At 31.1% G+C, this 24,940-nt stretch overlaps 4 protein-coding genes across 5 annotated transcripts in view; 3 read left to right on the plus strand and 1 right to left on the minus strand.

Moving 5' to 3' along the window:
* The window catches only part of dnt (tyrosine-protein kinase Dnt), a 29,342-nt gene extending 21,393 nt beyond the window's left edge, over nt 1-7,949 (plus strand). The window contains exons 3-8 of the mRNA XM_035863378.2: nt 1,124-1,533; nt 2,100-2,288; nt 3,198-3,336; nt 3,869-4,161; nt 5,160-5,319; nt 5,662-7,949. Coding sequence (XP_035719271.1) covers nt 1,124-1,533; nt 2,100-2,288; nt 3,198-3,336; nt 3,869-4,161; nt 5,160-5,319; nt 5,662-5,910 — 1,440 coding nt within the window. The 3' untranslated portion in view covers nt 5,911-7,949. The remainder of the gene's footprint in view (nt 1-1,123; nt 1,534-2,099; nt 2,289-3,197; nt 3,337-3,868; nt 4,162-5,159; nt 5,320-5,661) is intronic.
* Nucleotides 7,950-11,500: 3,551 nt separating this feature from the next.
* Nucleotides 11,501-14,231, plus strand: LOC118440316 (uncharacterized). The gene is made up of 3 exons (XM_035863177.2): nt 11,501-11,936; nt 13,069-13,407; nt 13,943-14,231. The coding sequence occupies exons 1-3, from the start codon at nt 11,637-11,639 to the stop codon at nt 14,171-14,173; spliced, it is 870 nt and encodes a 289-aa protein (XP_035719070.1). The 5' UTR covers nt 11,501-11,636; the 3' UTR covers nt 14,174-14,231.
* A 93-nt stretch (nt 14,232-14,324) lies between these two features.
* On the minus strand, nt 14,325-19,848 carry LOC118440315 (uncharacterized). 2 transcript variants are annotated; one of them, XM_035863176.2, is made up of 6 exons: nt 19,688-19,848; nt 19,462-19,578; nt 16,085-16,939; nt 15,304-15,430; nt 15,105-15,228; nt 14,325-14,910 (listed from the first exon to the last, which is right to left on the minus strand). In XM_035863176.2, exons 2-6 carry the CDS (start codon nt 19,547-19,549, stop codon nt 14,719-14,721), a joined length of 1,386 nt encoding a protein of 461 aa, XP_035719069.1. In that variant the 5' UTR covers nt 19,550-19,578; nt 19,688-19,848; the 3' UTR covers nt 14,325-14,718. The 2 variants fall into 2 exon arrangements, with proteins under 2 accessions (XP_035719069.1, XP_035719068.1); XM_035863175.2 differs by having other exon boundaries at nt 16,085-17,284.
* Nucleotides 19,849-23,061: 3,213 nt separating this feature from the next.
* LOC118440317 (uncharacterized) lies at nt 23,062-24,595 on the plus strand. Its single transcript, XM_035863178.2, has 3 exons — nt 23,062-23,190; nt 23,605-23,859; nt 24,086-24,595. Exons 1-3 carry the CDS (start codon nt 23,109-23,111, stop codon nt 24,550-24,552), a joined length of 804 nt encoding a protein of 267 aa, XP_035719071.2. The 5' UTR covers nt 23,062-23,108; the 3' UTR covers nt 24,553-24,595.
* The last annotated feature ends 345 nt before the right edge of the window (nt 24,596-24,940 follow it).

Below are 24,940 nucleotides of genomic sequence, written 5' to 3' on the forward strand. Positions count from 1 at the left end.
ATTATTATTTTTTTTTTCTTTTTTTCTTTTTCTTCTTTATAAGAAGCACGAACGATACGTACTAGCGACATTGACGAGTTATAAACTACGAATATCTTTACCTGGAAGTTTTGTAGCTGCAAGAAAATCTATGAGGCGAGAGATCGTCAGTTTGGAACGCGAAGACTTCGGAACGCGTTCAAATCGAATGCTATTAGAGGCTGTTCGCAGGAACATTCGTTGCCATTTCACGAGGAAGCTATTCGTGGTCGTAAGAGACCGCAAAACGGAACGGTGGTAGCGACAGGCAGCGTAGTTGACGAGCCTCTTTTCAGTTCTCTCTCTCTCTCACTCTCTCTTTCTCTCTTTCTCTCTCTCTCTCTGTTTCTCTTTCTCTCTTTCTCTGTCTGTCTCTCTTTCTCTCTTTCTCTCTCTATCTCTCTTTCTCTCTCGTTTTCCACATCTAACCGAGAACCGATCATCATCGCGAACTGGTAATCAGCCGTTGAGGCTTGCCTTTGCTTTTCTTCGTTCTAGTCTCTTCTCTTCTTTATCTTTTTTTTCTTCTTTCTTTCTTTCTCTCTCTCTCTCTCTCTCTTTCTCTCTCCATTCGTTCTCTAAACTCACTTTGCCCCTTGCCGTGCGCAAATTGTCTTCCGAGAATGGTAAGTTCGAGATTACAAGGAGGTTCAACGTTCTCGTTCGTTTAGTCTCGCCAACATTGTTTCATTCGTTTTCAATCCTTCCACGTTGAAATACCAATGTATATAGTAACCATCAATCTATTAATTGAAGGCACAACTTTGTTAATTGATCAGAATATATGTGTGTATATGATGGACGAAGAAAGAAAAATTCATTAGCACACGTTACGTTTTTCAACGTGCGTTGAATGTATGATAAATATTTATATTTTAGTCTCATCGATCCATTGACATTTGATTTATCATCCATTATCATATTTCATTATATTCATTTACATATAAAAATTTATTAATATCGATAACAATTCTCGAATTTGTTTATTTTCTTTATTTACTTAGAAAAATTCAATCGACAATTAAATTGTTCCCTTTCTATACTATCGTCAGACCTAATATTCATATAACAATCTAAACTAATCCTAAGTAATATTTACTTTAAGCTTCCTTATACGATGGACGTTGATATCAGCAATCCATCGGCATTGAGTAGCTCCCTGAACATATCTCAAACGGGGGAGATACCAGTTGGTGTTTTACAAACTTGGGCCTTAGCTTTACATTGTGGCCCCTATGACGCCGAAGTAGACCTTAGCCTACGGATAAATGTTTCCGTATCGCGAAAGAACACAACGAGTTTAGAATTTAGACGGAAGAAGATCTGTTTGAAAGAGAAGAGTGGCTATACCGGACCCGAAGAGGTTTTAGTCGCTGCTTCGGGTTCTACTTCCGGTGGACAGGTGTTCTATGCAGCCATCGGATGTGCCTGTGCCTTCATCGCTGCCATATGCGTTCTCGTAGTGGCCTATTACGTTCGAGATAAGAAGACTCGAAGGCATAGGGATCCGTTACAGTAAGTCAATTTCTTTTTCTTCATTTATGTTCATCGTAAAAGGTATAATGGCCTACTTCAGATAATAAGGAGATTATGAGATTTAATATCAACAGAAACACATTTTAAATATGTCTATGTTATTCATTCTTTATTAAAATAATTATCACTTTTCTTATCTCTCATGATATATATGTATAATATAAATACATTACAATATAATGGCATAATTAAAAAATATATATATATATTTTTTTTTTTATAGAAAAAAAAGAAAAAGAATCTCAATAATAAATCTTTGAATATTGATTTTAAATCTTAAATAATCTTAATTTTAAAATCAAACGAATTTTATATATACTAATAATTTATTTCGTTAAATATTGAATAAAATAAACGTCATTATGTATATACGAATGATATTTATATTGAAAAATAAAGAAAGTAGGTTTCGATACAAGACATTGTTTTGATACAAAACGGTGACTCAGTTCATTGTATTACATCCATTGTTATCGTCGTCGTCGTCGTCTAATGTAAATAATAAGAAATGAACAAAATATACAACATACTTATTATACTCATAGAGAGTCCAGAGGTCTCAGTTCAGCGTGTAGCGTAGAGCGAGGAACAGGGGTTGGTCCGGCGCAAACCTTTCTGTCTCCAGAAACTCCGCCACCCTCAGCGTCTGGAGCATCAGCATCCACTTATAGAAGATTAGACGACAGACCTAGTCGAGAGCTACATGAAAGAATTCAAGAGATCACGGTACAAAGGTAAGGAAAAGTGTCGTATCTGTTCGTTGATAAAGAAAAAAAAAAAAAAAAAAAAAAAAGGAGAGAGAAAAGAAAGAAGAGAAAAATAATAATTTACTTCATTAAGCAATATAAAAATTGTCTTTTTTTTTTTTTATAATATTACGTTATATAATAAGTAACGATAATTAAACGAAACACATGCTCGAGAAACACTCATTATTCGAAATATTTTTTTCATGAAAAATTTCTTAAGGAGTGGAAACTTTTTTGAGTCGAGAGATAAGAAGCTAAAGAGAAAGGGAAAAATAAAGAAAAAAAACGAAGAAAAAGAAATATGTCTGAAAGCACTCACGATTACGAGGTTATCGACACTCCGATCGACTTTCGTGCCAGATCAGGGCTTAAAATACATTCACGTCAAGGCCTAGTTTCAAGTAACGTGTACGTAGGTACAGATATGCAGAATGAGTCACACGAATGATATAAATTACGAATTAGCAGATATCCGTTACGTGGTTCTTTTTTTTTTTTTTTTTTTTTTTTTTCTTATATCGAAGATCATTAATTTATATGTATCTATTGGTAATTTATAATTTTAATGATATATCTGTTTGTTTTAAACAAATGACCTTTTAACATCGAACAAAATGAATTCTTTCACTTTGTCTTTGTTTTTCTTCGACTCTCCTTGACTACCTAACTAAAGAGATAATTAATCAAATAATAAATCACATAAGCCATTTAGAAACTTAGAATTGAAACAATAGGAGTGTGTTGATTCTCTAAACTCGTACATAAAGCTAATGCGGTTTAACTTTACGTTACAATTTACGTCACTATGTACAACAAGAGCCATTAATTTACATTTCCCTTTCCCATTTTACAACTGCGGTCATCGTATTACATCGTCTCCTTTGTACTTTGTAGATGCAGGGTGCGTCTTCTCAGCATAGAAATGGAGGGCACCTTTGGTCGCGTGTACAGGGGTAGTTATCACGAGGAGGGTGCTTCGTCTCCGAGGGACGTTCTAGTAAAAACAGCCGCCGAGCACGCCTCACAGTCGCAAGTGAGTCTTCTTCTTCCTTCCTTCCTTCCTTACATCCTTCCTTCTCCTATATCATTCCCCTTTTTTTTTTCTTTTTTTTTTTTTTTTTTAATATAATGAAAATATTGAAATTATTATTTAATTGCATTGCGCTTCGTAATAACTTGAAGTATTAGAACATAATTCTAATATGAATTAATTTTCAGACGAAAAAAAAAAAAAAGATATATCTGATATTAAAACGAATAAGATTAATTTCACTTTTTATTCAATTTATTATTTATTTAATTCTATTTATTTCGTGAAAAATATTGTTAATGAACGAAGATCCGATATGTATATGTCACAGAGTACATTCGTTGGTATGAACTATGGTTGATATAAGAAAGGAAAAAAAGAAAGAAAGAATGAATATTAAATGAACCGACTATCGATTTTATTTAATGACGTCCACTATATAACGTCAATAATTCTTCTCGTCACTATAAGCGAGAGAATAGCTAACGTAATACAACGATATATTCTACTAAGTTAAGCACATTATCTTTTCTAGGTTGCCCTTCTTCTACGAGAAGGTTTAGCTCTTTACGGCTTGAGTCATCCAGCCTTACTCCCTGTTCTTGGTGTCTCGATCGAGGATAGAAGCGCGCCCTTCTTACTTTATCCTCATACCGGTTACAAAAACATGAAGAGATTCTTACTAAGGTGCAAGCTGAGCAGCGAAGGGCCACCGAGGGCTCTTACCACTCAGGAAGTCGTCGAAATGGCACTTCAAGCTGCCAAAGGGGTTCAGTATCTTCATAGGAAACGACTTGTCCATAAAGATCTCGCTGCGAGGAATTGCGTGTAAGTAGAACGATCTATTTCTTAATATCGTATGAATATTTTAATTTTTTTATTGACTTTGAGATAAAATATAACGATATAAATTGTATGTTCCGTGATAGACACGATAACGATAAAAATTACGATGAGCAAAAAAATATATGTACGTATCTTTATGGATTCGTGACATAATTTGCAAATATCATGGATAATTGAAGATGGGAGATCGTTGCATTCATAAAATTAAATTAAAATTAATTTTAAATGCGCATAAAGAAAATATAATAGTATTTATTATTATGCATATCGATTTTTATCAAGGATACAAATGCATTTAGAATTAATCCAGTAATAAGATACAATTAATGTATTATATTTGAAGATAAGTATTTGAAAAGGAAATGAAAGAAATTGACGATATACTTAATATATCCGTTAGTTCCATAATTGAACCGACATTTCCGAAGGGTTAATTAGAGCGAGATGTATTACATGTAGGCACACTCTATATACCTCTTTCGTCTCTCTCTCTCTCTCTCTCTCTCTCCCCCTCTTTCCCTCACTCATTTTCTCTTTCACGTTGAATAACTGAGAGACAACGAAAGATCCTTTTTTACGAGACACGCTACTCGCATCAGCCACTTTAATAAAGCGCTTCTCTAACATTGCCTCAACAAGTCCCGAGGCCGTTATGTCTCGTTACCGAATTAATTGAGCGCAACGAATTAATTAAGCACCGTACACGGTTACTTCGGTGGCTCTTTAATTAGCGTTCACATTGCTTTCGTTTTCGAAAGGTGATTTCGTTGTTCTTTCTTCTTTTTATCGCTCTTGTTACAAAACTCCTCATAATTAACCATATCTTCATATTTTCGTTTTTTATTTTCTTGATTTTTGTTTCTTGCGTTTTTTTCTTTTCGCTTTTTCTTCTCTTTTTTTTTTTTTTTTCTTTTTTCTTTCATGGTCAAACAAAGTGAGATTATCGAATTTAACGAGGCTGTAATAAAATATTTTCTTAGGGTCGATGACGATCTACGAGTTCAAATAACGGACAATGCCCTTGCTAGAGATCTCTTCCCTCAGGATTACCATTGTTTGGGAGATAACGAGAATCGACCAATTAAATGGTTAGCTATAGAGAGTCTACTTGGTAAAACGTTTACCACTGCATCAGACGTTGTAAGTATAACATGAATATATATATATATATATATATATATATATATATATATATAATTTTTGAATAAACACAATTAGATCGATCTATATTTATTTTTCGTAATTTAATTTCTATTTCGTTAATTAATTTTAATTTCCTTTCGCGTTTGCATAAAATAATCGTAGAAGAAAAAAAAATGGAAGTTTCATTTAATTGTTTAGATCGTGGTTAAAATTGAATGAAAAATTTTTCTCTCTTATCAGGATAATTGAGATTATTAATTTTATTCTTTTTTTTTTTTTTTTTCTTTTTTTTTTTTTTTTTTTTTTTCTTTTTTTTTTCTTTTCACATTAATTTTTCAGTGGGCATTTGGTGTTCTCCTATGGGAATTAACTACGTTGGCACAACAACCCTACGTCGAAGTAGATCCATTTGAAATGGCGAGTTATCTACGTGATGGTTACAGATTAGCCCAGCCGATCAATTGTCCCGATGAACTATTCGCGGTGATGGCCTATTGTTGGGCCATGTCTCCCGACGAGAGACCTACCTTTGGACAGCTCATAGTCTGTTTGCAAGATTTCCACACGCAATTGACGAGATACGTTTAATGTTCATTACGAAAAATAGAAAATAACTCGTTTAGCTTATCGAACGAAATCGAAGTAAATCGTCTTTTTTTTTTTTCTTTCTTTCTTTCTTTCTTTTTTTTTCTTTTTTTTTTTGTTCGAAAAGAGAGATATGTGTGCGTGTGTTTGTGTATATAATATCTGTTAAACAGGGTGACCAATATTAATCTACACAATATAAATATTTCAAAAAGTAGATAAATATATAAAGAGAAATGAAATATGCGAGAGAAAGAGAGAGAGAGAGAGAGAGAGAGAGAAAAAAGAAGAAGAAATGAAACAAAATCAAAATGTGTTCATTTTCATGTATTTCATTTTATTTTTCTTTTTTTTTTACTATTCTACGTAAAAAGACTTTCCAAATTTCATTGTTCTTTTTTCTTTTTCTTTTTTTTTTTTTTTTTGATTTTTGGATCACTCTGTATAAGATACTTGCTATTATCTCGTTCAAAGTACTTACTCTTGCAAATTCGCACGTCGTTTTCACGTGTCGCTTATTTTATTCGAAATCGAATAACTCGAATAATCCATGCGTTAAGTATCGATCCTATCCAACTGCCGGCAAGCATTTCGTCTTTCCTTCGCCATATCAGCCATGATACGTAGTCTAGATTTGTGGGAATGATCAAGTATGATATTTATGTAAATGATAATCGGAACGTCATGATTAGGAATATCGAAAAGCGATCGATCTTCTTCTATTTATGAGAGATTTAAAAGAGTATTTCATCGAAATAAATTCGATAGTCTGCATATAACATAGTGTGTTGTATGTGTGTATATATACATATACATATATACTATATAAAATAGCATTGTGCATTTACAATCAATCAGCTTTTTGTATTGCTCGAATGAGAAAGTTTCGAATGTTCGTAGAAAAAAAAAGAGAAAAAAAAAAAAAGAAAGAAAGAAAGAAAAAAGATATAAAAAAAAGAAGAAAAAGGGAAAAAAAAGGAAGAAAAAAAAAATCGCATACACATAGGAAAGAGAAAAAGAATGCTTCCCTTGCCACGCTAGTCTTTCGACTGTGCCAATTCCTTTTGTATTTTTGTACATACTTACTCGTATTATTAATTCGCCGTGCGCACCGTATATCTATATATGTATATTTAATATTATAAAAGGCGTAAATAATCTTACGCTTAAAAAAAAAAAAAAGTCCAATCAGAGGAAAATATGAAATGAAAAGATATTCTCTATGTAAATATATATATATATAATATATATATATATACACAAACGACTATAAATTTGCGTTTATTGAGTCGAGAGAATCGGAGCGTTTCAAAATAATTTTAACCTTTTATTTATGGGAAATAGAAAAAAAAAAGAAGGTTACAAATTATTTTCATTTGCTTCATTTCTCTTACGACTCATCGAACTTATTATAAGTATTCCTTAAGAATCGCTATGAATGTACAAACTCGCCAGGAACGTTGCAAGTCAAGAAAAACAAAAAGAAATAATAAATTTATAATACGAACGTAAAAAGAAAAAAAAAAAGAAAAAAAGAGAAAAAAAGGGGTTGAAAAAAAAAATGAAACGATACGATAAAAATTACACCTCTTCCTCTTCCCTCCAACCCACCGCCACCCTCATTCTCCACGTGATTTCGGAAGGAAAATATCGTAAAGATCGTTTCCTCTGATTCTCTTTTCTTCCACCTCGTTCTCTTTTCTTTTTTTCTTTTTTCTTTTTTTTTTTCCTTTTTCTTTTCAAAAGCTCGAACCCCTTTATTAAACCCTCTCGAACATCGTCGCAGCCTCAACTATTTTCGTCTTCTTTCCCTCGTACGTCTAGGAAAGAAGAAGAAGAAGAGGAAGAGGAGGAGGAGGAGGTGGAGGAGGAGGAGAACTTTGGCTTTGGTTAAAAGTAAGAGAAGAAAAAGGCGAAAAGAAAGGTCGAAAGAGTTTTTGTTTTCTCAGAAATCGTTCGTCAAAGGCCAAAAGAGATACGTGGCAATGCAGTCCTGTAATACGTGCGTCCTGTTGCTGTTGCTGATGCTGTTACTGTTACTGTTACTGTTAATGCTATTGCTGCTACGTCGTCGTTCGGACGGCGTCAGTTGACAAAATTAATGGCGCATCGCTGACGTCTTGTTTAAAATGACAAATGGCGGTAGCCTAGCTTTCTCTCTCTCTCTCTCTCTCTCTCTCTCTCTCTCTCTCTCTCTCTCTCTCTCTCTCTCTCTCTCTCATGTCTCCCTTTCTCGCGGCTTGTAACAAGATACATCGAGCGTGATACGGTGTATAGAACGGAACGGTCCCGTAAACGAACGCGATGAATTCGTTTTACTTGTCGAGATTGAAAGAGACAAAAGTTTAATTAGCATGTTTATATTCGTCGGTGAATGTCACGGGAAAGAAAAAAACGTAATCTCCGTTTGCATCATTAAATTAGAACCAAGGATGACTTTGCGTAATGGACGATTGTTTCGATGAAGAAAGAGACCACCATGATTATGATATTTTTCAGAAGAGACTTCATATTGATACAGACAACATTAATATAAAGTAATAATATTATAATTATGTTAATCTCATCATACATATATACATATATATATATATATATATATATATATATGTATATATATATTGTTTACATATAATAACCTATATGAGATTATTATTATTATTATTATTATTATTATTATTATTATTATTATTATTATTATTAATAAATAAATTATATTATATAATAGAACGATGGACGAATATACGAATGAATGTAACACGTAAACGGGATTAACGTAATATCGATTAAATGTTCATACTTTCAACTGATGACATAAAAATCAATATCGTATGAAAAAGAATGCCATGAAGATAACATATGTATAATTCTTCTCTCAGTGGGACGTAAATATGTAACATATTTACATCGTCGGAAAGCATTATCGTGCACGAGCCACGATTCCACAATAATGCACGTCCGATTAGACACGGTACATTAGGCGCTCGCTTTCCTACGCTCCATCAAACGCACACCAATGGCTCCGGCTACGAGTGAGTTTAACAACCGAGCTAGGGGTTCTTGGGAAACCGGAAGCTGGTATGTACGCGTACGTGTGAAAAAGAACGTAACCCCTGACAGATAATGGCGGAACGTACACAGTAAACGAGTGTAATCGTTCGTCTCGTAGAATCATGTCTAACAGCATACGTTCTCATCGATGCTTGTAAAAAGAACAAATTAGTGTCTCTCGTCATTTTTACTGTAATCATGTCTTCCAATTTTCGATGAAGGAAAAAAGACAGAAAGAAAGGGAGGGAGGGAGAGAGAGAGAGAGAGAGAGAGAGAAAAGAAAAATTTATTTACATATTTAATGCTTTATTATTTTTATAAAAAAAAAAAAAAAAATGAAAAAACAAAATATAAAATACGATAAACGAGAGAACATAGTAATAGTGTAGAGAAGAAAATATAAATAATAAATTTATATTATTTATATTTAAAAAATTTATTTTTATTAATTTATTATTTTATTGAAACGTTAATATTTTATTAATGCATCCATTGTGATTTTAGGCAAGATAATTAATAAATAAACTCAATTGAATTGTATTTTTCAAGATTTAACATTTATATTAAATTAAATTGCGAACACAATAATTATATAAATTAATATATTTTAATATATTTTTAAAATGATATCATCCATAAAAAAAGATATGTAGATATAATGCAGATGTATATAAAAAGATAAAATAAAAACAAAGATGAGAGAAAGATGAAGAGAAAGAGAGAGAGAGAGAGAGAGAGAGAGAAATAATGCTATTTCCATTCAACCAAGTTATCTCGTAACGTCGAAGGATCCCAAAGGATTTACGTAACTCGACGAGAGACTAGAGACGATTCATTGTTGCAAGCGTGTCACGAGCGTAATCACACGTATCAATGTATATGTATCTCTACGGTTTCCGAGTTTAAACGTAATCCATGATATCACGCTCGAAGCAAAGGATTTGGTGTGTGGATTTCGATTCGAACCAACTGAAATTGTCAGATTCAAAATTATAAAAAATTTATTCTTGTCGGAATAGAATAATATTTCGATATTAAAAAGAAAAAAGGAAGAAAAAAAGGAAAGAAAGAAAGGAAAAAAGAAGAAAAAGAAATTCAACAATTAAATAAACCTTTGATAAACATTAAATATAAATCTATCTTTAAAAATTAAAGTTGAGATTGTAACGTCAATATAAAAGATCACTAACGAACACTCGACTTTGTGGGAAATGAAAGGAGAAAAGAAGAGAGTGCATTTATTTAGCAAGTTGCAAAAGCGTCTATTCGCGGAGCAACGACGAACGGATTTAATGAATTTCAATGAGCTCGACGACCCTTTCTCGCTGACGGCAAACTTTGGGCAAACATCGAGGCCGCTTTACAGGCCGACTAAAATTACTATTGGGCGAGTATATGTAGTCACTGCAATCATGGGATTCTAGGGTGCATTTTGGAGTAGCTATTTCCCCTATGCATGTATGCATGTATGCATTTACGTAGGTATGTAGGTATGATGTATACATATACATATATATATATATATATATGTATGCACTTAGGAAACGACGAGCTGTGAGATAATATCGTCTGTAAGCTGTATTATCTGTATACGTGTTCTTTGTCTGTATATGTGTGCATGTGTGCTCGCGAGCACGCCTTTTGCCGTTCATTCACAACGAACTCCTGGTGGTCTAAGAGCTCTCCGTCCTCACCCTTTGTTTTTCTACCAACGTGCATACTCCGCCGTAATTAACCGGTCGTAATTACGCGCGATAAAGTGCATACCGCTTGTCTTCCGAGTTGCACGCTACTTTCTTCCTACCGGCTTTTCGACGATCCCGTTCACGCCTATATAATCTACGAATTTATGTATTTCTTCGATTTACCGCGATAACGCGACAACTGGGATTTGCTAACGGCATATAATACGATAATAACATAATGATGACTTTTTACCGATTAACCACGTCAATATTTTATAGAGATATATATAAAGAAAAATTTTCATCCGTATACTTCCTTGTAATCTATATAATTTTAATTAATTTAATTACTAATCGTTATTTTCGTGAAATTTAACATAATATATTTATATTATTAATTATCTATACGTTATACTTATATAAATTGAAACAATGAATGTTAGTAATAATATATTAAAAACTTCAATTCTTAGTAATAATTGATATCTAAGAAATGTAATCGTATATTTTCAGCGTTATCTGTCACGTCGAAATTATCAAAGTCAAGTCATCGTCGTTTATAATAATAAAGTTATCTTGATTAATAAGAATAATTATCTTAAATCTCGTGATAGATAAGTTCAGGAAACAATTAAGATCAACAATTTGAGTCATCCGGTATAAAAGAACAATCTTCTTCGGTATTTCTTTATCTTTTCTTTTCCTTTTATTTTATTATATTCTTAGGATTCGCGAAGGCCATCGTAATTTTCTCGTCCAACGATCGTTATTATCTTGCTAGTATCTCGTATATTTTTTTTCTCCCTACTCTTTAAAAAAAAAAAAAAAAAAAAAAAAAAAAAAGCACGACGATAATAAAGAGAACGACGGCGACATTGACGTTAGTAACGACGATTCGAATTTTGTCTTTCATTCGGTGCCGACGAAAAAACAAAACTTCTCTTGTGTCTCTTTTCCTTTTTTTTTTTTTTTATTTCTTCTGTCTCAAATGAGATGAGAAAATTCACAGGATGGCCGATCATTTGTCTGACCATTATCCTTGCCGAGGACACCATAGCCGATTTGAACGTCTCCTCAAAGATCGATCTCGACTCGAACGAAATCCAGCTAACATCCTCCGATCGTCCTGTCATCGTCTCAAACCAAAGAGAAAGGATCGTCGATGTTCAAAAGGAACCTTCGATGATACGCATCAACGAACAACCGAACCCGTGGTTACATCGTTCGACTCAATCCTTCCTAAGATCAAGTTTCCCAGAAGATTTAAGAAAACGAAGGACACATCTATCATCCGTAAGCATACTTTCGTAGAATTAATTAAATACTTTTATGTCAATTTCATTTTAAAATATATCTCTCGAGTTTTAATTTTATCACATTGAATATGGATTATAGTGACGATTAAAACAGAAAAACAAAAAAAAAAAAAAAAAAAGAAAAAAGAAAAAGAAAATTCTATTTTAAATATTTATTTTATATTAAAAACGACCACGTCGATCGACTTATTTACGATTATATTTATATCCATATATTTTTTCTATAGGCAGTAACATAAAATTTTTCGTTACATTATTGAAAAAAAAAAAAAAATAAAAAAAATATATATATATAGAGAGAGAGAGAGAGAGAAAAAAAGAATGAATAGAAATGAAAATAGTTGGTTTAAATTTGATGAATGGCTCTGTAATATGATGACTTATGCATTTCTATGGTGGGACGGATATTATAAATTCTGGACTTGTAACTCGCGATTCCATTTTGCAGGAAAAGGAAATAAAGGAAAGGAAGGAGAGGGTTATACAGGGAATGTTAACGTTTCATTTATTTCCGTTGAAACAAGAAATACTCGAGACGCGTACCGCGTAAAATCGTTTTACGAGTCTTTCCAACGGCGTAAACTGTAAAAAGTATGACTTTTATGGCGAGTGGCGCATTTTAGTCGTATTTCCTTACTTCTCGTTTATCTTTAATGTAAAGTACCAAAGACCTAGTTTCGTTTTAAGAAACTCAATAGCTCATTTATTTTATTTGGATTATTATTAAATGTGACAAGATGGTATTACACTTTTTTTTCTTTTTTTTTTTTTTTATTTATCGCATATTCGACAATTCGAAAATACGATCATTTGAACAATTTACTTTGTATATCAATATAAAAAATTTTTTATACTTTGTATATAAAATTTTAAGCGTACTAATTATTGTGATATAAAAATCTTGATTGAAATAATAACAATACAAATTATACAAGGCATTCGTACGACAATTTTAACAAAATTAAAAGTAAAAATGATTTGTTTGTTATTAACAACTATTTTACTAGCATAATCGATATTTTATTGTATTTGAAGTCGAATTTCTTTTTTTTTTGTTTGTTTGTTTTTTTCTTCTTTTTGTTTTCTTTTTTTTCTTTTTTTTTTTTTAGGGATCGGCGACAAACACTCCAAACACTGTTGTAAACAACGTACGAATTTTTGTAAACGAAAACGAGACAGAAAAGGGATCGAATGTTGCATCCTGCGAAAATGGTGTTTGCGACGTATCGGTTTCGTCGAAAATCGACGACGAGGGAAACATTGTGACGGACATACACATCACCATAATCACAAACACAAAGCCGAACATCGAGGTCGCCGAAATTCCGGTTATCGACGGATTTCGGGGCATAGAAGAGAACATACCTCGCCCATCGTCTCCCGTGTTTCATCCTCTGGATCATGTGAAACCAACTTTCGCTCATTTTCTGCGTAACGATATACCGCAAGTAATGTTACTTTCCTTTTATTTTTTATTTATTTTCTTCTTTTCTCTTTTTTTTTTTTTTCTTTTTTCTTCATATCAAACTCATCGATATTAAATAAAAATTAATGCAAAGTGAAATGGCATACCTGCGACGTTAATTTATTTTTTGATTGCTTATTGACTGTAATTAATTCAATTTATCTCCAATCTCTCGCGCGTAAAATGTACGAAAAGTAGTATAAGAAAAGAACACGAAAAAAAAGAGTATATAAGATTTTAATTTTTACACTTTCTGCATAAAATAAATATTAAAATATTTTCAATTGGTATTTCGAAAACTCAACATCGAGATACATTGTAAATATCTTTTGATTACACGATAATGACACGATTGTACAAGTCATTTTAATTTATATAATGTTTCAAAGATTAATAGAGGTGATAATGAAAATTTGTTTGCAATTATGTTTAGAATTTGATATCTTTCGTAATTCATCGTATTATTTTTTCTTCTGTTTTCTTATTTCTTTTTTTTCTTTTTTTGTCGATTACGTCAGGTTCAAGTCCATGGATTTGTGGAACCAAACAACGGAGAAATTCATTTCCAAGATCGAAGAAACTACGGAAGAATATTTCCGACTATATATCGATGGTATAACGGGAATAATCATGAACAACGTGGATACAACAAGGGTTTTCAAGATTCTAGGTCGTGGCTTCCGCGAAGAGTTATTGTCGACGATAAGATCGAAGCACCGCTTAGTAAAACGAAGCAATCCGAGAAATAAAAGATTTCTAGATCTTAGAAACAATGCAACTATGATCATACAGTGATTCTTTTGTTGAGTATGTAAATCTGGATTGAGTATGAAATGAGAGAAAAAAAAAAAAAAAAAAAAAGATAGGAAAGAGAACAAATATATTGTGAAAATGTAGATATATGTTAAAGTCATTTTTCTTTATTCTTTATCTTCTCTATCAAAAGAGACATACAATATTTGGATTAATAATAAATACGAAAAATTTTAAACACGATAGCAGATGCTAACTTTTTTTTCTTTACTATTTTCTTTTTTTTTTTTTTTGTTTCTTTTTTCTTTTCTTTTATTAATCCTTTTATTTCCTGCACATATGAGGTAGTAATTTTTATAACGTGGAAATTAAAATTTTTATTAAAATTACCCTGAGAAATAAACATTTTGCTTTACACTCGATGCAAGGATTTAGTTTAATTGAATGTGCACATTTGCATATACATACATGTGATATAGGTATATAGGGACACACACATACACACACACACAAACATATATATTAATACATTATAATAAGATTATTTATCTTGGATAGTACGGAAGGTAATTTTTCCATTGTCATTTACTCCAGTGGTCGCTGATTTGTGTCCAATAGTTCTTCCAGTCTCATCTGTTGCACTAGAAGAATGGGAACTAGCAAAGACACCATATTGTCCTCCTGATGGTGGTGGTAATTCATTAGCAAATCGAGACTCTATTCCTGGAGCAGCCTATATCATTGACGATAACAAATTATAATCATTTATTAATATTTTTATTCAAACTGATAATTAATTTTATGATTTAAAAAGTCAAATATAAATATTTATTTTTTCTCATTTAACATAATATTTAGGAATCTCTAGTAATTTAGTCGTATAATTTTTTATAATTACAGAAAAAAAAAAACAAGTTAAGAACTTACAGGATTTATCTGAGCAGCCTGGAAACCACCTCTAGGCCCGACACTAATGCTCGAAATAGCAGATTGCAATCCTGGATCGGAAGAACCTGGACCGGTATTTAATCCATTGCTTGCCTCGAATATCCTATATATCAAAAAAAAGAAATAAAAAAATATTTTCGTATCAAATATTTTCAAATAGATTCAACGAAAAACTCACGCTCGTTGTTGAGCCTCGATTTGTGCTTGAATAGCCTTGAAATGTTCTTCCATCATTCGTTGGTGAGCTGCAAAATTGTTGCCAAAATCTGGGTCAAATCCAGATTGGGGAAAACCAAAGCCAGGATCTGTCAGAACGTGGGAAAACATTTATATAAGATTTTCTATTGGATTCTATTCAAAATAGCTTTTAACCCTTTAACAATTTAGATCGTCAAAAATAGAAGGCAAAAAAAAAGGAGGTTAAACATTTTTTTTGAATATTTCCTTATCATTTTATGACATCGTTAAAGAATTAATTGAACTTATATGTAACACTGATTTACGTATAATATTACGTTGCTAATGTAATTTTTTACTTGAATATTTGTTCCATTTTAAAAGAATTCGTTTAGGTTGTCTTACAAAATATACTTATACTTGACATATCGCTTTACATCCATTAATATTCTAGGCGATCGTTTTGTAGTCTCTATAGATAAACCAGGAGTTCGCATTTTTCTACATCTAAATACTTTCTATATATCGTTTAATGATCTATCCTCTTTAAATATGTTTTAAATTGTTCTTACGTAATAATAATTTGTAAACATTTTAACTATCTTAATAATAACGTTCAAATCGACCTTTTCATTTTGCCAATTACAAATTTCGTTTCAAATCATTTCTATACAAATAACATTCAGTTTCAATACCGTAGTATAATAATATTTTTCGAGTAACTATTACAAAGGGTTTGAATACAATCGATCGATCGTTAGATCAGACTATTGTGTTCCTACCTATGTTACCAGGAATGTATGCTGAATTATCCATATATCCTGCTCCAGCGTTATTGTCGGGGAATGCACCACGACTACCAAACGACAGTCCAGTACCAGAGGAAGCACCAGCAGATGCTCCAGCGTAACCAGGCCCGGAATTAGTCCAGGCATAATTAGGTCCCTGAACCGAATTTACGGCGGGGTAATCGAAATTGGGAGTGTAAGGACCTCCGTAAAAAGGATTTGGAAAATTTTGTGGTCCAATTGATGGTATAGAATTAGGATTACTAATTGGATGTGCATTATTACCAATTGGCGAATTATTCGAAGATTTAGGCTTATCTTCCGTATCGAAAGAAGAACGCGAACTAGTGATAGGTTTTATAGGATTATTTTGAGGAATGTCATTGATCGGCCATTTATTACCAGGAGTGTATTCATTTGGATTATAAAATGGATTATTAGGATAGAATCCACTAGGTGAATCGTATGCCGGATAGATTCGGTGGCCCGATGATGCACCGGCACTGGCGAAACTGCTAGCTGATGCACTTGCTGATCCTCCGGGACTACTATTGGTACTGGTAAATGCATAGTTAGGACCGTAAGGTGGTATAGAGTTAAATCCAGGGAATGGATAGTTACCACCAGTCGATGGATAACCCGAATTTAACATTGACGGTGAGGATGGACTCTTGTCTTTTTTATCAGGTGTATCCGGTTTTATACGGGATGACACAGACGATGGTTTTTTCTCAGGTTTTTCATCGGAATTACTTGGTTTCGATGGAGAATCATCTTTCTCTTCAAAAGCCGATCTTAAACCCAATTGTGGTTTACTCGTTGCTTCGGTAATAGGTTTAGTAGTCGTTTCTGTTGACGTAGGATTTGATTTAGTGGTCGTGGCTTTGGTGGTGCCACTTGTCGGCTTAGGAGTCGGCTTAGGAGTCGATGGGGTAGCTTTCGTAGTGGTAGGACTTTTAGTGCTAGGATTCACAGTGCCAGAACTTGCAGTGTTAGAAGTCGTAGTATCAGGACTTGCAGTGTTAGAAGTCGTAGTGTCAGGACTTGCAGTGTTAGGAGTCGTAGTGCCAGGATTCTTATTGTTAGTACTAGTGCTGTCCTCGCTGCTCTTTTTAGTAGTCGTAGTAGACGAATCAACCGCACGTTTTATAATCTTGGCTATACTGTAGTATTCACCACTCTTCCTTTCGACATCTTGATCGATAAAAATATAATACACGTAGGATTATCCGATTAATTATATTTCTATTTATATTACGTGTACTCTTATTCATGCCATTAGTCCAATTAGACTTCCTTTACCAAACATAAAACACATTTAAAGTTTCAACGTGAATGTTAATTAACTAGAATGTTAATAACTAGAATTTATTTGATGATGATTATTCGACGTACGTGGTACTCTTTAAACATTCATATATTATCGCTCCAACGTTATCAACGAAAAAAATAACAAAAATTTTTTTGTATCATGTAAATATGATAAAGCACATAAACGTTTTACTCGATATATATACATGTATATATATATATATATATATATATATATATATATATATATATTTTGATGCGATGATTTTTAATTTATAAATAGCATATTTTCAATAAATTTAAGATATAAATAATTTCTCCAATAATTTATCCCTTTTTCAACAAATTATCCATACATTTTGAGATGCCATTATGGTGATGAGATGCAAAACGATAACGAAAAGTAAAGAGGGAGGGAAGGAAAATATCGATGCTTCTCTTTGGGTCAAGGTAGGGAACAGAAACGAGGTCATGGTTCAGAAACGTCTCGGTAGATTATTTTACTTTGAACCGTGATGTTTGTCGGCTTACATATATATTACATGCAAACGATGCTGTACCGCTCAATGTCGCCATCATTATTATATATACATTGATAGACGGATATGACTATCTATTACCGCTATTATAGACACATGCATGCATATATATAAATTTATATATATATATATATATATATATATATATATATATATTCATAGATACATGGAGATGATGATCTATCTTACAAGTGCGATTCAATTGGATTATCAAATCACTTTGGCTATTAGACGAAACCGGAAATTCTCGTGAGTCTTAGAAATTTTTAAAAGACGTAATAGTTAAATCACTTTTACAATCTTGCTTATAATATATGTTTATTTTATGATATTATTATCATATAAATTTCGTAATAATCATAATTTAAAAATGGAAATAATTATTTTATGCAATACGTAGATGAATATATATATATATATATATATATATATATATATATACCTGTTATAGGATATAAAATCTTAATATAAAAGTTTTAAGACTTACAAAATATTTTTAATCTTTATGAATCTTCCGATATCGAATAATATGCAAATTAATTTAAAACATTAGACATATGTTCGAATTGATTTAAAATCCACATTTATTATATATATTTATGTTATATATATATATATATAACATATAAACGTTAGTATTCGCAATACAGATAAAAAAAAAACAAAATTAAAAAATATGACTTATGTAGACCAATACATACATACATATATACATACATAGATAAATATTTTGACATGCAGAAAAAATTTCTAATAAAATCAATCGATCTCTTTGAGACGATCTATCTTGTCGATCTTCGGAGTTAAAAGAATACTTTGTCTCTTAATTTTCCTTTCGCGATTTGTTATATAAACGAAGTCGTCAAGACGTTTTCACAGGCGGACGAATTTACGTCTTGACATCTTGCAATAATCTTTGAAATCCTGGCTCAGCAATTCTTTATTAAATACACGAAGATGACTTGCGTTTACGTAAGACAATTTCGAATTTATTTTTTCTTTTATTATTAATAGCGTGAAATTGCTATTAAAAATGTTTTTCCGGTATTTTCTTACACCGTTTCACGATGTCCTCGAAGCGATCGTCAGATTTTCGTCGTATATATAAAATACAAATTATACACATATTCGCACAGTACGATATCGTATCGTAAAAATAAAAAAAAAAAAAAAAACAAAAAAAACAAAAAAAACCAATTCATTCCTTCGTCGATCATTGTCTTTTGTCCATTAATGTTAGCATAAACGACACACACATATATGTATACACGAAAAACAATCAAGTAGAAATTCTCTTATGTGTTAGTGAAACGAACATATTTACTTAGGACATATCTCTCAGTATACCATTTTGCGTGTATCGAAACGAATAAAATTTTCGTATGTCTAAAGACGTTACTTTTCTTCTTATATTAAAAATTTTTCCATTAATTTTCTTTTTTTTTTTTTTCTTTTATTTTAATTAATTTATTTTTTTTTTTCTTTTTTTTTTTTTGTTATTCTTTCGTCGTGGGTACTCACCTCTACGATGCCGGGCAGAAGGACGAAATTCGGCGTTGGATCCAACGAATACAAAAAGAAGCAGTAGAGCGTAGATCCTGATGTCCATCGCGCGTATAGATCGTCGAGATAGCGTGCCTTAATAACAGCAACAGCAAAAATGCAAAAAAAAAAATAAGAGAGATAAAGGGTGAGAAACAAAAAAAAAAGAATACAACAAGACAAAAAGAAATAGAATTATTATTACGTTCCGGCTTATTACTCTTCGTCGTATCTATACGTTGATGTTACCACTGAACGCGCGACAAAGAAAATTATCGCGAAAGGAATAAATTCAGTTGTGCGTCGTTGTTGCAAGAGAATGACTGAGTCAGCTGGTGTCGGCGATCATCTTATATAGCATTCGCTCGTATCAACAACGTTACCTCCTTAAAGTATTCTTCAAAGGCGCGATAGCCCGTTCGCGAAAACTTTTACATCCTTTCTGCTAAATCATCGAGCTATTAATTGCATCCAGTCGGAACTTCGAAATCCCCAAAAAAATAATCGTTTTTGAATCGAATAAATGAATGATGCAATCTTTCGATATATACATATATAAATATATATATATGTATGCGATAAGAGTTATTTGTTTAGTCATTTTTTTTTAACTTATTAATATTATACAAATATTGTTATTAACTAAATACGTTAAACAAGATTAATTAATCATCCACGTTTTTCTGATTTTTTGCAATTTTTTGAAAATGAGAATCAAATATATTCCTACGATTAACGGTATTGTACAATAAACGAATCAACCATGAATAGTTCAAGATAAACTCGAATTTCAATTTTTCAATTTATATTCGTTTTTATTTACATAAATGAAAGAGAGAGAGAATTAAATTTTATCTTTTTTATGTATATATATATATATATATATGTTCGAACATACGATTATAACGATAGAGATTTCATATCCTTTCATTACTCTTTTTAGCATATCAATAGCATAGACCTTGGCAATGATCTTGTCTGTTCTATACTAGGTCAAAACAATCATACATAACCAACCAAAATCTGATTCATATATATATATATATATATATATATATATATATATATATATATATATATATACATATTCGATTATTGTGTTCAAAATTCTTAATCGTTTGAGTGAAACAGTCGATAACCCTGAACGATAAAGTGGTCGAGCAAATGAAGGTCAAAGTTCTTCTTGTTAATTAAATATAATAAAATTGAGTCATTTCGATCTTTTTTTTTCTTTTTATTTTTTTTTTTTTTTTTTAGAAAAATGTTTGATACGATTCGAATTTTATAAGTTTTGTATAGAAATAGAGAAGAAAGAATAAAATAAAATAAAATAAAATCACCGTAAAGATAAAATGTTTTTCTCGTTGTTACATCGTGCCCAGAAGTAGAAACGAGTAATTATTTATAAGCAACCGGATCGTGACCAGTCTGGCATATCCTGTTACGTTGATAATCGATCGTCGAGAATCGAAGAATAACGTTTCTCGCACCCCTCGAAGAATTGTACATCGTAAGGAAGAAGAATATTTGTCGATCTACTCGATCGATCGAAAGATCAAATAATAATTAGACATAATATGTATGGTTCATCGATTAATGGGTAGCAGCTATAAAATTGGTACCTAGCTTTATAAACTTCGAAGAATCTTTTGCAGTAAATCGTTAGAATTTTATCATCAAAATGAAGGACAAAGAGAATCATGTTATTTAAGAGCTATGAATATCATAGGGAGGACTCTCCGATTATTCCTATGCAGTTTCATCATTTCGAACGATAACTATCTAAGACGTATATACATTATTTTAAACATACATTCGAATAATTTACTTGTATATAAAAAATCGAATAAATTAAAAATATAATATATATATATATATATATATAAATATATAAATATATAAATATATAAATATATGTAAATTATTATAATTTTCGTATATTTATTCATTGTCCGTTTATATCGAAAATCTTTTGCGTGATAAAAGTAAATAACAAAAAGATAAAAAAATAATAAAGTAAATTATTTTGCGAAAAATTTTGAATGAAAAAAAGAAAAAAAAACCCCGATAGATGTACCATATATCGGTTTATCCAGTATTATCAGAGCAATCAAACAACATTAAAATATTAGTCATTCGGGGCATTTGCCATTTTCAGAAGAACCAAACGAAACATAAGTGAAAATATTCTGATCGATACGCGCGAGAATAATTGCAGCGATGAGTGCTAAAGAAAAATCGACGAAAGAAGACGTATCATACGTAAATCATGTCGCTGTTTCTTTATTGCAATATTATCTGTCGATGTTTGTACAGATGTTGAATGCACGTGTAAAAATATATATATATATATATATGTTACGAATTTATTTTTTTTCTTTTTTTTTTTTTTTTTTTTTTACTTTGGAAAGTTTGAATCTTCGTCAATCGAATATCCTCGATTTTATTGGAAAGTCTCGAAAATTCGATAATGTTCGTTTCAATCGTAATTTTTTTTTTTTTTTTTTTTTTTTTCAAAGAATCAACTCATACCCAATGATATTGGGCCATCATCTTCAAAGTTTTCCATTTATCATCAAAGACAAACAAAAGTTTGAATAAATCGTCAACAAAGATCCTATAACAACATCGACGTTTGTTATTATTATTTGATACGAACGTGGCTGACGCTATTGATCATTATAATACTGGGAAATACCCACACTGGCGAAAGTAGTTTATCGCGTACGTAATAATTCATTACCATGAATAACAATTTCATTTCCATTATTAAAAATCACTTTTTCCTTGATAAATCGATTGATAAAGTTCATTGTCAAGGTAACTTAAAATATATTGGTTAATATCATTTTAACGATATTTCAACAAGGCGATCAATTAAAAATTAAAATATAAATAGACTCGACAAAATTTGTTAAATGTTTATCATAAATGTAATGATACATATCAAGGATTATTAGAAATTAACTACGTTTACTTTGAATCCGTCTAATCAAGATCGACTTCAATACTAAAGAATAAATCGTATATTAACTCTGTACGTGTCGGTAATAGCATTTTTCCTAATGCCTCATCTAATTAAATTGTTAAGAAATTATTTTGGATTTTTTCATTGTACGTCTGATTAAAAAGTAGATATTTATAAAACTATGACGAACGAGGAGACTCTAATTTTATGATTCTTTTGATATCTAAATTCCTTACGTAGTAAATACAAGATTAGAAAATTTTCTCTTTGTTAAATTATTTTATCCTTACGTATAAAATTATGAAAATTTCCTTTTTGTTAAATATAATATTATTTTTAAGACTTGATTTTTTTTTTTTTTTTTTTTTTTTTAGTCTCAATAAAATACGAAAACAATTTCCCTCGACTTCTTTAAAAAATTTTCGTTGACCTCTTTAAAAATTTCAACGATTCAGGTAGGAAGATACAAAGAGCTTAATATACTTGTAGAAATAGATAAGACAAATAGGATGGGTCATTAAGTTAATGCTTTCCCTTTGCTATTAGTCCTAAGTTTCCCAATAGATATAAAAGACGAAGGAACCATCGCAAATTCGTCAGTAGCGTTCGAAATTTTCTAATGTCAAGAGATTATTTTTCCAAAGGAATACGTGTATAAATGATAAAAATAATCAATATGTCGTACAGCATCAACGCCATTTTTGTGATTCTGATAGCCCTGCAATTGCAAAGTATCGAATGTAAGTTTTATTCTTTAAACCAATTGGATAAGGATACGTACGATTTGTTTCATTGATATTTTCTTTCTTCTTCTTCCTTTTTTTTTTCTTTCTTTATTTTTTTCCTTTTTATTTTCTTCTTCTTTGCAAATCTAATGAATCACGAAAGCTTTTACGTTTTCACGTAGTACAATATAAACGTAATTAATATGAATAATTGAAAGATACATATGCTGATCGTGACTCACTCAATGCGTATTATCACTTAACAAACAACTCGAACTTTCGACTTCGCATGTTTTTTTTTTTTTTATTAAACGAGTTTCTTACTGCAAAGCTTATTGATTTGAAAAAAAAAAGAAAAAAATTATGCTTAGAGAGTGATATGGATTGAAATTATTTTTTTTTTTAATTTTTTTTCTTTTCATTGTTCAGGTAATCCTATCGATAATAAAAAAGATCTAACTAAAGTTCAACGAAGCATACATTTTCTTGGATCAAATTCGGAGGAATTATCAGACTTTCAACGTTCTTGGAAGTTTCCTTACTTTCCATCCATCAGTTATATTTTCAAGGACAATGACGACATTGATGACGATGATGAGGACATAACCGACACAAATGAGAGGCTCGATAAATTGGAAAAGACACAGAAAGAAATTCTAACGCTTTTGAAGAAATTGGGCGATGGTGAGATTTAAAGTTTAAATAAAATCATAAAATTTCAATTTAAATTCGAACTAATTGTGAAGTAAAAACTTATTATATTATACGATTATAAAAAAAATTTTGAATTTAAAAAAGATAAAAAAAGAAAAAAGATAGAGTAAATTAAATCGCCATGTTCGTAACGATAAATAATTAAGAAACAAAATGAAAAACTTTTAACGTTCATTATTTATATGTTATATGACAGATTTATTGGCTATAAAGGATCAAACATCACAGGTACAATCGAATGAAAATAAAGAAAGTTGTTCGACAATTAATGAGATAAAAGCAACGACTAGTTCTCCAAGCAGCGAGATAAATACGACCACAAGAAAAAGTATAGAAATAGAATCTGTCCCCATAATAACTATCAGCACGTTCGACGAAACAATCGCTGAAGAATCTACGGAAGTAGTTTTTCCATCAGCAAACAGTAACATGTTCGTGGCTACGACACCTGCTTCAGAAACGATCACCTTTGAGACAATCGAGGAAAATGAAATTCCATCGATTTCATTAGAAAATCAAACTCAAACAACTGAAAACGATGAAAATATTACCGTAAATCCTAAAACTAGAACCAACAAAATATCGATCGATTTAATTGATCAAAACAATTCTATATTTGACATCAATTTTCCTGATTCTTCTTCGTTTTCTATTTATGTGTAGGCACAAAATAAATTGTTTAATAGTTACGTAAATGTTAAATCAGTATGAAATAATAGCTCGTAAAAAATAATGTATACGTTGACAGTGATCGACTTTAATTTTGTGTAAAAAAAAAGAAAAAAAAAAAAAAAGAAAAAAAATAAAAAAAAAAGAAAAATATAAAAAAAAAACAGAATAAAAGAAAGCGAAACAAACGAAGGAACGAAAGCACGAAAAATTTCAAATCAATATAATGTTTATTAAAACACATGAGAAAAAATATGCTTTGGTATGCATTAATTTCTTCATTGTTATCGTGTATTCGTTCGAAATGATGATTAATCAAGCACGAAGTCTTTAAGATAATTTCGAGTCAAATAATGTTTTATGATACCAAATATTATTCGAT

This window comes from Vespa mandarinia, chromosome 7 (assembly GCF_050613455.1).
Source record: "Vespa mandarinia isolate Hongniang chromosome 7, ASM5061345v1, whole genome shotgun sequence".
In the NCBI taxonomy this organism is placed as follows: Eukaryota; Metazoa; Arthropoda; class Insecta; order Hymenoptera; family Vespidae; genus Vespa; species Vespa mandarinia.